This window comes from Oncorhynchus mykiss, chromosome 10 (assembly GCF_013265735.2).
Source record: "Oncorhynchus mykiss isolate Arlee chromosome 10, USDA_OmykA_1.1, whole genome shotgun sequence".
NCBI classification, from domain to species: Eukaryota; Metazoa; Chordata; class Actinopteri; order Salmoniformes; family Salmonidae; genus Oncorhynchus; species Oncorhynchus mykiss.
Window position 1 is genome coordinate 44283207 of NC_048574.1, and position 11328 is coordinate 44294534.

At 42.4% G+C, this 11328-nt stretch overlaps 2 protein-coding genes and 1 pseudogene across 2 annotated transcripts; 2 read left to right on the forward strand and 1 right to left on the reverse strand.

Moving 5' to 3' along the window:
* Positions 1–611: 611 nt before the first annotated feature.
* On the forward strand, positions 612–2334 carry mrpl49 (mitochondrial ribosomal protein L49). The gene is made up of 5 exons (XM_036990393.1): positions 612–799; positions 1040–1190; positions 1572–1696; positions 1894–2232; positions 2297–2334. The coding sequence occupies exons 1-4, from the start codon at positions 689–691 to the stop codon at positions 2038–2040; spliced, it is 534 nt and encodes a 177-aa protein (XP_036846288.1). The 5' UTR covers positions 612–688; the 3' UTR covers positions 2041–2232; positions 2297–2334.
* A 1995-nt stretch (positions 2335–4329) lies between these two features.
* On the forward strand, positions 4330–5095 carry LOC110533999 (annotated as a pseudogene).
* A 46-nt stretch (positions 5096–5141) lies between these two features.
* On the reverse strand, positions 5142–11039 carry tm7sf2 (transmembrane 7 superfamily member 2). Its single transcript, XM_021618616.2, has 11 exons — positions 10930–11039; positions 10476–10543; positions 10134–10330; positions 9970–10024; positions 9437–9631; positions 9221–9324; positions 8999–9118; positions 8637–8805; positions 8451–8531; positions 7792–7914; positions 5142–6152 (listed from the first exon to the last, which is right to left on the reverse strand). Exons 1-11 carry the CDS (start codon positions 11022–11024, stop codon positions 5992–5994), a joined length of 1368 nt encoding a protein of 455 aa, XP_021474291.1. The 5' UTR covers positions 11025–11039; the 3' UTR covers positions 5142–5991.
* Between the last annotated feature and the right edge of the window lie 289 nt (positions 11040–11328).

Here is an 11328-nt window from a genome sequence, read left to right on the forward strand (position 1 = left end):
TTATGCAGAGCATTGGTGACTGTAACCGTGTTGCTGGATTTTTTTTGCCGACTTTTACTGATGCGGGCCACATTTTGTTTTTTACATGTCTTTTTTTTATTTAACTAGGCAAGTCAGTTAATAACAAATTCTTATTTACAATGACAGCCTACCACATCCAACCGGTGTTGAGCATTTGTAAATTCATCAGTTGTTCCTATGAATGATGTGAATAATCAAGTCAATAAATGTTGGGTAGTTAGTTAGATAGCATAAAGTAAATACACTGGCAAGTTCGATGTACTAGTAGCCAACTAACGTTACAGTAGGTAGCTAACATACCCGGTACATACTGCTGTAATGACATGCTATGCGGTTCCTAAGGATAGCGTAGCTTACAAATTGTCAGCCAACATAACGTGTAACGTAATTTACTTTATTACATTGTTCAACATTTTCTTAACATTTGTCATAATTAGTTAAAGCAACGAATTCGTATCTGCTCTCGTTGGACATCGATAACTTGTGGCATGCGAACTATATCCATACTATGACCAATAAGCATACTATATACTCAATTTACGTCACAAATAGTACTGCTAGTATGAGTATTCGAACACAGTTTACGAATGAAAAGGACGTATTTAACTGCGCATACCTATGACGTTGTATTCTCTGATCCCGCCCACGTGTGGTGGTCAAAAGAAACATGTCGCTCCCCTTCATACACAGATCCGCAATGTTGTGCAGAAGATTTAGGGCAAGTTTAAATCTTTGCGATCACACGACAAGGATTCCAAATACTACGATAGGGTTACGAGTGAGTTGGCTATTTGACATCAATATATTCATAAAAAATATATTTACATGGCCGAAATGTTGGTCAAATCGAAGTAACAAACTTTAGCTAGCATGAAATCAAGGATGCTAGCTAGCTCGTGTCAATGTCAAGCAATGCGTAATGTGTGGAATTGGGATGGATTGTTTTTTTTTTCATTAATGAGTTATCATGGGTATGCAGGAATACATTTCTCCCTGTCTCTTCCCCTTTCAAAAACAGACATTGTGTAGCTCAGTTGGAGAAGCAAATACTGGGATATTACAATCTACAGAAGAATACAAATTTGTGGAACGACTGATCCCACCTTCACGAGTGCCCATTCCCCCTAAACATGACGGCCCTTCCCCATCTGGCTGGACTCCTCCATCAGGTAAAGCTTGACACCGGAGATTGATAGCTAATTAGCATAGGTAGTCAACTGTCTTCCGTCTGTTTTCCGTAATCAAGCTCTGTAAACGTGCAAATATGGCCAGTTGCAGCCGACAGTATATTTTTCGGTGAAATGAAAGAAGGTCCTTATGCTTCCAAAACCATACCGCTAGTGATTCATGTTAATGTTCAGACTGAGCGTCGGGACTCTTAACACCCCCATCCCATCCCATATACAGAAGACGCCTTTGTCCAATGACTCTTATGTGTAATGGAACTAAGTCATGATCAAAGACTAACCTAGCAGGTGACATTTACTTTATGGTTAACCTCAAATGTTTTTCCATCTTTTCCTTACCCCCTTTAACCCAAAATTGTATAGAGGTACCTCCTGCTTTGCCGTACATGATCCGTCGCTCCCGAATGCACAATGTTCCTGTCTACACAGACCTCACCCATGGCAGCCGCAAGACAACCCTTGTACGCAAGGTTGAAGGGGACATCTGGGTGAGCGAGACAGAATTTCTATGGTTCTTCTGTCAAAACATTTTTTTAACTTTGGCGGAATTGCAAATCAGTATGGATGACTGACTGGAAGTATAAGAGCTTTATATTTATCTAGCAAAACCTGGGTTGAATCTTGTGTTTTCCTGTCAATATGCAATTGTTTCCTCCTGATTAATGGTGCTACTTTCTCCCGTCAGGCTCTTGAGAAGGATGTTAAGGAGTACCTGCAACAGCTTACTGGCAAAGACCTGCCAACACAGGTCAATGAGGTGACCATGACACTTCGGGTCAAAGGTCACTTTGATACAGAGCTGAAGGAGTGGCTGGTGGAGAAAGGATTCTAACTGGACCGCTGGCGAGGGGGTAAACTGTTGCAGAACAGTTGTCAGAGAAGAAGAGTGCATACTTTTCTACATGAAACCCAACCATTTGAAATGAACCCTGTATTGAAATAGAATAGATAATAAAGAGACAGTTGTTTATTTATGTAGATGTGCTCCATGTCAATTATATTTGTATGGAACACTTTACGCTCAGCTGATAAGCATACTTGAAAGTAAAATTATAAAATGGCCATTTCCTATTTGGGGGGGGGGGGGGGCTGCGTTTTATTGCAATAAAATATCACCATTACCTGTGTGGTATAGTCAATACTGAAAAATAAATTTACGATTTGGTGTATTACACATTTTTCATGGCTGTTCGTGGTGTTTATATATATATAGGAAATTATACTTGAGGGAAGTAATCTCGAACGATACTGTGATGTTTATGTAGGCAGGTTTCCATTGGCACATGTTTATTCGAAAAAAGCCATGTCAAAAACAAAACAAAAAATCCTTGCAATGCTCATGGGAACTGCAGATAGTTTTCTGAAGATCGATAATATTTTTATCCGTTCGACAGGTGAATTATTATTTTGTCCAACTTTCTTATTGCGACAAATGATGAAATGTGTTTTCCGAATAGTAATTATTGCCGACATTTGAAGGTACGTGGAGCATGTGATATCACTATAAACTCAATTCTACATTTAATTAAAAATGCCTAATGCTTGCAAATAAACATGTGAAACTATAAAAATATATTTTAACTTTCAAGAATGCCTGAATTGCTTGGCCTTTTCTGGTTGGCTGAAAAGTTACCATGCAATTATTTAAGATCTACAGGAGTGCAAATTTTACCATAGAGTGGACTCGTGGCGATCGTTGACATGAAAAATATGGGAAATATTATTCTATCCATGCTGGTTTAGGTGGGCTACCAGAGACATGAAACACAGGTGTGAGGGCATACACGCTGGCGCCAATTTATTAATGGGGAATTTTCCTAAATGGGTGATGGAAATACTTGTCATTCGAAACTAGGTTTTTGCGAGAAAAAAAAAAGTTTTATATAGGTGTAACGTCATTATGTCCAGCAGTTTATCAACCCAAGATAGTTGAATGGAAACGCACACTAGCAGGCAATTACCGTATCTATTTTGTATGCAAACTTTCTAAATGTTGACAAGTTAAAGGAAACACAGCTTGTGACTGAAACGCACCCCATTTCATAATGCATCTTCCATGTCTGCCAGTTAGTTGCTTTTGCGATCGTTTTACGACGGATATGCTACAAACTCAGAAACCATTTAGGGTAGGAGTTTCTCCAAAGTTAAGTCTCACACTTTTAATTATTTGACAGTTTGAGGTTGATAAAACGCAGAGCTAATTAGAATTACTGTACCATATCGGAATTTGCATGTGTCTGACGATGTACTGATACTTAAGGTACGGCCCCAGTGAACCAAGTTGTCTCTCACGTTGAATGCTGTGAGTGAACTCGGATGCAAAAATATTTTTCCTTCCAGGCAAATTGGACGTTCATCGTTTCACTCAACATTATTACATCCGCATGCAATCAGAATTAGAAACTCATTTACCCACCCAAAATAATGAATCCAATACTTAGAGAATCCCTCCATCCGTGAGGAAATTACTGACTGACATTGGACCAAGGGATCAGCACCGAATGGACTGACACGGAGTCTGATACTATCACTAGAGATGGAATTGAACTTCCTGCCAGAGTAATCACCAATAACAGTGATTTTCTGACACCAGCTGCAGGGAAAGAGAATGGAGATGCTGATCATACAGATACCACAAAGCAAAGTGTGCAGGCTGTGCTTATCCAAACCCTCTTGCTATACCTGTCCACAATACAATGAACCTAACTGTGGACTGGAATACTACCGAACTACAAATCATTCCGTGTGCTCAGAGGAATTCTATAAGGAATTTATTTTACAGAAGCTGAACACATGGGAGATACAGAGAGTGGGGGGAGGAAGAAGATGTAGGATATTCTGCTTAGGCTGAAACATGGGGAAGAGGGAGGGATGGAGTGTTTTAAAGGCTGTTGAGGAAATGGGTGGTAGTGAGGAGACAAAGGAAAGAGCACAGGTTATAGAGCTCCTCTCCAGTTTAGCAGAAATTCAGTCATCTAGGGAAGTGGGTGTGGAGGAGATTAAGGACATTTTAACCAAACTCAAAAAATTAGGAGACGAGGATGAAGAAGCAGTGCAGGTGGTCGCTGCAAATATTGGAGACAGTCGCTGCAGACATGGAGAAGGGGTTTGGAGAGAGTGAGGATCTGGACTTTCTGACAGACTCTCTGGGCTGAATATCGATGCTTTCTCAGAAGAGGCACTGTGGGACCTGTTGAGCAGCCAGGAGAAGGAAAAGTTCAGAAATCTGGTGAAGGGTGGGGCTGCAGGGGCTCTGGTCCCCCTGTGGAAACCCTAGTGGGAGCAGCATTAATGTGCTTCCAGTCAATGACAAAATCCTACCTGTGACCTCATCCACCCCCTCTTGTTTGCAATGGCTTGGTCAATGCTCTGTTTGGCAACACCTTCACCCTATGCCTGATGATCAATGGTGACATCGAGTCAGACCTAACTCAGGAGTTCTGCCAGATGATTCTGACTGTGTCCGAGGCTCTGAGCTCAGGCAGGGTGTTCAGCTCCCTTCGGGGGGCCCTTCAGGGAGGGGAGGCAGCCATTTTGTCCAGGGGGTTACTTTGACCGAGAGGACCCCAGCCAGAGCTGTGGAATCCGTGGCTCATATTCTGACTGGGAGAAGTAAGCAGGATGATGTTGGATATTGCTTGGCAGCTTTGAGAGAACTCCGTACTGTGCTATCCCAGGCCAGGGCAGCTCTGCCCAAAGGGGGAGATGAACGGGGATATGAGAAATAAGTATTTGAAATAAGAAATGTGAGTTCTTTCAAGCTTGGGGGTCTGACAATACCCAGGAGGTGAGAAGACTGGCTGCTGAGTTATGGAGAGAGCACAGGAAGAAGGATGAGATGAGTGCTTTGGAGACGAGTTGAAGAACGGAAGAAAAGTGAAGGATGTGTTGATTGAGAATGTTTTAGTATTCTATAACAGTTAATAAAGAGACTCATATTTACCCAATTTATTATGAATTCAAATTCAGTGCCAGACTGGTATTACTTGTTTGCATACAATTTTGTAAACATTTATTCTGACTGCAATTACTATTGTTTATTGGGTTTTTGTTGTTGTAAAAATTCACAACAAAGTTATGCAATAACGTTAAGGTAAACTTAAGGCTTCAATTTCAGTTTTGAAATATTAAAGAAACAGGATAACACTCGTCACTCCAAATAACGTCCAACATGACCATTTCAATACATGCATACATTTTCCTGATCATTTGAATATCTTTCAGATCAGTGCTAATACACCACAGTTACTGAAATGTGACTCATCTGTTCATTTGAAATAAAGTGTAGGGCTGGTTTCTTGGACAGAGATTAAGCCTACTCCTGTGCTAAAACACACTTTAAATGGAGATTCCCCATTGAGCATGCTTTTTAGTCCAGGACTAGGCTTAATCTGTGTCTGGGAAACCAGTCCATAGTGTCCAATCTTGAGGAAGAAAGGAAAGATCAGTATGAAAGCTAATGCTCAAGATTGATCGTGCTTGAGACTCACTAGAAAGACATCACTACTGTGAGCAAATGGTAAAGCCGCTGGGCCAAACTGTCAGCTTGTCTGGCCAGTTTATATAGAGTCAGAAGTGCCATTTTCTCCACAGTCATCATGTGTAAAGTACATATTCATTATTACAGAGAAAAGACAGCATTTCAGTAGTTATTGTTCAGTCTAGTCTGTTGAGGTTCAGAAAGTGCACTTTATACAACACAGCTGGCCATCATATGCAGTGTACATCCCTTGCATGCTCCCGGGCCCCGGCTCTGCCCTGACTGCTTCGGTCGAAGCTTAGCTCAGTAGATATAGGGGAAGATCCTGTAGGGCACGCGCCTGCAGTAGCTGTCCCATGCCAGGCCATACTTGGCCCTGCAGTGCCTCTCGTCACGGGCCTCTCGGTGAATTAACAGGACAGTGAAGTACACAACATAAAAGTAAGGTAGAAGATGGTTGAATCCTGGAACAAGACATACAGTACATAGGATCAGAATACAGTGCCTTCAGAAAGTATTCAGACCCCTTGACATTTTGGTACGTTACAGCCTTATTCTAAAATGGATCTACACAATCTACACACAATGCTACACAATAAAAAAGCAAAAAACAGGTTTAGACATTTTTGCAAATGTATTAAAAACATAACAGATACCTTATTCAGACCCTTTGCTACACGGCTCAAAAATTGAGCTCAGGTGCATCCTGTTTCCATTGATCACCATTGATTCAACTTGGAGTCCACATGTGGTACATTCTATTGATTTGACATGATTTGGAAAGGCACACACCTGTCTTTATAAGGTCCCACAGTTGACAGTGCATGTCAGAGCAAAAACCAAGCCATGAGGTCAAAGGACTTGTCCGTAGAGCTCCGAGACAGGATTGTGTCGAGGCACAGATCTGGCACAGATCTGGGGAAGGGTACCTAAACATTTCTGCAGCATTGAAGGTCCCCAAGAACACAGTGACCTCCATCATTCTTCAAATGGAAGAAGTTTGGAACCACCAAGACTTCCAAGAGCTGGCCACACGGCAAAAATCAGGAATGGGGGGAGAAGGGCATTGGTCAAGGAGGTGACCAAGAACCCAATGGTCACTGACAGAGCTCTAGAGTTCCTATGTGCAGATTGAAGAACCTTTCAGAAAGACAACCATCTCTGCAGCACTCCATCAATCATGCCTTTATGATAGAGTGGCCAGACGGAAGCCATTCCTCAGTCAAAGGCACACGACAGCTCTCTTGGAGTTTGCCAAAAGGCACATAAAGACTCTCAAAACATGAGAAACAAGATTCTCTGGTCTGATGAAACCAAGATTGAACTCTTTGGCCTGAATGCCAAGCGTCACGTCTGGAGGAAAACTGGCACCATCCCTACAGTGAAGCATGGTGGTGGCAGCATCATGTTGTGGGGATGTTTATCAGCGGCAGGGACTGGGAGACTAGTCAGGATCGAGGGAAAGATGAACGGAGCAAAGTACAGAGAGAGCCTTGATGAAAACCTGGTTAAGAGCGCTCAGGACCTAAGACTGGGGGCGAAGTTTCACCTTCCAACCGGACAACAACACTAAGCACACAGCCAAGACAATGCAGGAGTGGCTTCGGGAAAAGTCTTTGAATGTCCTTGAGTGGCCCAGCCAGAGCCCGGACCTGAACCAGATCGAACATGTCTGGAGAGACCTGAAAATAGCTGTGCAGTGACGCTCTCCATCCAACCTGACAGAGCTTGAGAGGATCTGCAGAGAAGAATGGGAGAAACTCCCTAAATATAGGTGTGCCAAGCTTGTTGCATCATACCCAAGAAGACTCGAGGCTGTAATTACTGCCAAAGGTTCTTCAACAAAGTACTGAGTAAAGGATCTGAATACTTATGTCAATAAGATAGTTTTGTTAGTTGTAAAAAATAAATAAAAAAAACATTTAAAAAAACAGTTTTTACTTTGTCATTATGGGGTATTGTATGTAGATCAATGATAATATATATAATATATATATATTTATCAATTTTAGAATAAGGCTGCAATGTAACAAAATGTGGAAAAAGTCAAGGGGTCTGACGTGCTGGCTGGATGCAGAGAGGGTCTATTTGATCTCTACTTACCACACGGCAGGGACCATGCTAGGGCCATGAGAAGGTCTCCTAGGTAGTTTGGATGGCGTACGAGGCCCCACCAGCCAGACACCAAAAGGCGCTTCCCAGTTGCTGTGGCAATAGTCTCCAGTTCTACAGGCACAGGGGGAAATTATATATATTTTTCTTTCGTTTTGGACGTGGCGTTACCTTTATTGAACTAGGCAAGTCAGTTAAGAACAAATTTGTATTTTCAATGACTGCCTAGGAACAGTGGGTTAACTTCCTTGTTCAACGACAGATTTTCACCTTGTCAGCTCGGGGATTCGATCTAGCAACCTTTCGTTACTAGTCCAACACGCTAACCACTAGGCTACCTGCCGCCCCATTTGAGAGAGATCAGATTGCAAATGATTCACACTCCATCTGCTCTTTCTGTTGGGGCCAGATTCGACTCTGTGTTGCCTCCTACCGTCCACTGTATTCATTATGCACTTTGTTCCATTATGGAAAACAACATTTGAAACAGCCAGTAATAAAGATGTCATCAGAGAGATGGCCCAATTCTATCCATCCTCTCAATCCTCTCAAAACTGTTAAACTGATTTAAGAAAAGTGTATTAATTCCAAACTAAAAACGTGTGGAAGTTGCCATGCCAGGAAATCGAATCAAGAAGTTGAATACTAACTTGAAACACTGGGATGCGTAGGGTCCCGTCTGAATTGGTTCTTCTGGGAGTTTGATTTTCTGAAGATATAATACCCAGCACCTAATGACAAGAAGAGATACAATACATTCCATTAATAAGGGGACAAACAAATATTTAAGTGAAGAATGCACACTTTCCCACCCCACATCTTAAAACATGATTTACCATTCAATGTGACTATAGCTGTGGCTCCTAGAGGACTAAGGGACTGTGGGTGCACGACCAGGAAGGCAGCTTGCAGGCTGTACGTAAAGGGAACCCAGGCCAGGTCCCCAAAGACCAACATAAACCCAAAGCCATCATGCACTATGTCCATGGTGGTCAGCACAGCCTCCTGCCACATCACAGAGAGAGCATCAGTCAAGAAACTATATTACACTGTCAAATTAAACATACAGCACTGCAGAAATGTAACAAATTTTAGGGCTCAATATACATCTGCAGTGTAACACCACAACACATTCAATTGGCATCACTCTGTTATACCACTGTTATTTCCTAGCTATTCCGGTGGACTGTCCTCTCACCTCATTCCACAGAGCATCCGCCACGTAGAGCAGCTGGAAGCCGTTGACCAGTATCATGGCCAGGGAGGCGGAGTCCCGTAGCTCCACCTCTTTCATTAGCATCCCAAAGTTAATCACCACCTAATTGGAAGAGAGTATGTTGGATCAGATTTTTTTTTACATATCAACACAATTATATTTTACTTCATATTATATAGTCACCCTTGCTCCATTTCCACTCACCCAGCCAATCAGACCTGGTCTCAGCTCACAAAAATACTTCAGATCAAAGCTTCCAATCCGCGGGTTCAGCTCTCGTCCCATAAAGAAATCATACAGGGGGTTTCCTGTGTGAGATATAGCAGGCGTGAGCCTATACAGGAAAACCTGTAATGCATTTTGATGTATGTTGTTTACTTGATATTTTATGTTACTTCTCTCATCCTGCACCACCCTTACCTGTGTTTCCCCCCTGGGCGAGGGCATGGTGAGGGGCCCAGAAGGAGGATATGTAGAGGTAGAGGGAGAGGAGGAATGACACCCCAATAGCACACACTGCCAGGGGCAACAACAGCTCAAAGAGATACCCCAGAGGCATCCCCAGCCATAGTGACAATGTCAACAGCACAGCTGTGATGCAAAGGGCATGAAAACCTGTAGAGGGAGAGAGAAATAGAGAAAGATAGAAACAGAGCTAGAAAGGGTGAGGGAGCAGGTGGGAGGGATAGATACAATAGATAATTAGTTGGGAGAAGGAATCACACAAAAAAAATAAGTTGAGTTTGTACTGAGTAGCTTGCAACAAGATAAATCATTTTGGACTAATGGCCTGCATAGCTCAAGATCAATGACACCTGCAGTAGATGAAAGGAAAGCATAACCAGTTAACTCTTCGCATCCAGCTCAAAGCAAACCTGCCTAAAATCGAAACTGTACACATTGGAACACACTACTTCAAAGCTTTATTTCTGCACCCGCCAACCCTACAGTACCGTTTATGGGGTACTTGAGTCTCGAGCCATCTTTTAGCACCATCCCCTCAGACACCTGCAGGTAAGACAGAGATATGTGTATCAGCCAAACCTCACATGACAACGTAGTCAAGAGACAAGGACTCCAGAACTCAAAGGTATTCATAATGAACAGCTCGTCTCACCTTCCCCATAGGCAGCAGGTAAAAGAAGCTCTGGAGGGCCATCCAGCCCAGTATGAGAACAGGGGCCAGAGGGTCCCATAGCTGGGCTGTGGGGGGCAGGACAGGGGGCCACTGGAGCACGCTGGCCACAGGGGAGCGACATACACAGAGCAGGTAAAGTACCGTCAGGGGCAAGAAGACAGGTATACAGGTGGCACCTTCAAGGGGGAAGAGGAAGAGAGACCAAGGAAGTGAAGTTGGTGAGAAGAGAATGGGTGGGAAATGGGATTGCAATATGCCAATTTAAAACTGAACATGCAAAATGTGTTTTCTTTTTAATAAAGCAAACAAACTTCAACTCACCCAAAGTCCCCCCAAATTCCTTTTCTGCTTGTGGGGATTTTTGTTTGTTGAACTTCATTATCTGTCTCCTGTGAAAATGTTAAGAGGAGGACACTGGTAGAGTGCATGCTCAAGACAAATGTGTATAGGTAGCAATAACGACCTTTATCTCATATTCTCTGAATGAACTGGACTAGTATAGACTCTAGTGACTACTATAATGTCCTACTTTATTGTTGATGTTGAGAAATAAAAACATAACTCTGCCATAGTTATTATATAGTTATTCTCTAGCGTAACGAGGATACGATTCGGTTGAATGACACAATGTAGACATACTACAACATAGACAGGTTACATCACAGAAAAACAATTCCATGCGCATTAATAGATAGCAGCTAAAGAGAACATTTTTGCGTTGGACGTTTAAAAGGTTTTTTTTTCCCAACATCGCATAATTTATAGCGTCACTCACCTGTATTCCTCATGTATACTCACGCCAAACAACAAGTACAGTGCGACGATAAGAACGCGTGCGTAGAACTGCCCCCAAAGATACCCCCCTGACATGACCCATCTCTAAACCAATGGGATTAAGCCATGGTCATCAGAAGAGCATGGAGAGGGGAGCGTTAAACCAATCAAATTTACGCTGGGGCGGTAACCACATATATCATAGGGCCGAGAAAAGTGATGGTCAAATTTAATGTACACCTTTTTACTCTATAGCGCTCTAATTGGTTGCTAGAGACTGAACTCTTGCTTATGACGTGAGAAAGTACTCACGCAACACATACGCAAACATTATTTCCATAATTGATTCAAAGTATGATGATTAATCAATCATGATTCAAAATGAATTGAAACAAAGTTA